A 1,326-nucleotide genomic window follows, 5' to 3' on the forward strand; every position below is an offset into this window, starting at 1 on the left:
CTGGGCGCCGCTCGCCGCACTGCGCATGCTCCGCGCTCTGCCGCCCCCGCCCCGACCCGTCCCGGCTCCCGCGGCGCGCGGACAGCGGCGCGCTCTGGCTGCACACACCGTGTGTGGGAACTAGCACTTACCAGCTTCAAAGGCTGACGCTACCCCACGTGAAACAATCTGCTCGCTTCGGTCACTGAAGCCTGGTGTGTTTGGAGGAGATGGGGAAAGAAGAGACAATGGGTCACAATTATCATAAAATAAAGGAAAAGTTAATTCCCTCCCATTTCCTCCAAACACACCAGACCTAGCTAGATTTCACCCTGAATCTCAGTATTACCGAGGAGGAAAGAGGAAACTGGAATAACTCATCATCTAAGAATCCTCCATCCCCTTTCCCCTTGAATAAGCAGCTCATGTTTCAACTTGTCTACGCGGGTGATAGCGGGCCCATGCCTAGACTTACGCAGGCTCCTGGAGCCCCTGACACGGATATTTGGAGCCCAGAAGCTGCTCTGAGCAGTCTCTGCATGAACACCATTCACCCACGAGTGTTTCTTCTCCAGTTAGTACCAAAACAGACTGAGAGCCTACACTGCACCACATCTCTCACGTAACTGACGTGTTCCGGACTACTAACTACCCCACCCCCACAGCTGGAGGCTTCCTGACAATTTTTTTTTTTTTTAACTGCATGCTCAAGTTTACGTAAGTAAATCAAACAACATGGCGAACTTGTTTACAGTAATGCAAATTAAATCAGTGAGTGGAACCTTGCTACAGCCACTTCCTGCACAAAGCTCTCTTCTCCATTTCACTTGCCGAACGCCCATTTTAAAACACCGCCGCGGTAGGAACTGGGCAGGAGCGGGGCAGGAGCGGCAGGGGAGGGGGCAGCGCCTCCGCCTCTTCCCGGGGAGGACTGGCGGGAAGCGGCCATCCCGCCCACCGGCTGGCGGGACGCTTAAAGCGCGCTGGAGCATCTGGGAACTCCTTAAGTTCCCGCTCGGCACCGCCATGTCCACCCCGGCCAAGAGGCACTGCCAGAGCCCAGCCGGCTCCCTCGAATCCAGCTTCCAGAAGCGCCTCAGGAAGGTTTCCATCGAGGGGAACATCGGTGAGCTGGGCGGCGCGGGGAAGCTCAGAGCGGTAGGGAAGTCGGAGGAGGGATGGGAGGGCGCCAGGCCGGGAGCACCCCAAGGGGCTGGGATGCTGGGGGAGATAGAGAGAGAGGCGGCTGTGGCGCTCGTCAAGCCGGCTCTGCGGGCAGCGGGGTGCTCTGCAGGGAGAGCCGCACCAGGCCCCGAACCCGGAGCACGGCTGGGGGCGCGTGGGGGG

At 58.7% G+C, this 1,326-nt stretch overlaps 2 protein-coding genes across 12 annotated transcripts in view; one reads left to right on the plus strand and one right to left on the minus strand.

Moving 5' to 3' along the window:
- Positions 1-238, minus strand: part of HNRNPH1 (heterogeneous nuclear ribonucleoprotein H1 (H)) — an 18,115-nt gene extending 17,877 nt beyond the window's left edge. For 10 of the 11 annotated variants that reach the window (XM_008628902.2, XM_017728078.1, XM_008628901.2 and 7 more), the window contains exon 1: positions 132-238. The gene's annotated coding sequence lies outside the window, so the exon portion shown is untranslated. The remainder of the gene's footprint in view (positions 1-131) is intronic. The other variant, XM_017728081.1, reaches the window with a different exon arrangement.
- A 621-nt stretch (positions 239-859) lies between these two features.
- LOC103611393 (deoxycytidine kinase) overlaps positions 860-1,326 on the plus strand; it is a 4,373-nt gene continuing 3,906 nt past the window's right edge. Inside the window, exon 1 of the mRNA XM_008628904.2 lies at positions 860-1,105. Coding sequence (XP_008627126.1) covers positions 1,006-1,105 — 100 coding nt within the window. The 5' untranslated portion in view covers positions 860-1,005. The remainder of the gene's footprint in view (positions 1,106-1,326) is intronic.

This window comes from Corvus brachyrhynchos, unplaced genomic scaffold (assembly GCF_000691975.1).
Source record: "Corvus brachyrhynchos isolate BGI_N302 unplaced genomic scaffold, ASM69197v1 scaffold21, whole genome shotgun sequence".
Taxonomy (NCBI): domain Eukaryota; kingdom Metazoa; phylum Chordata; class Aves; order Passeriformes; family Corvidae; genus Corvus; species Corvus brachyrhynchos.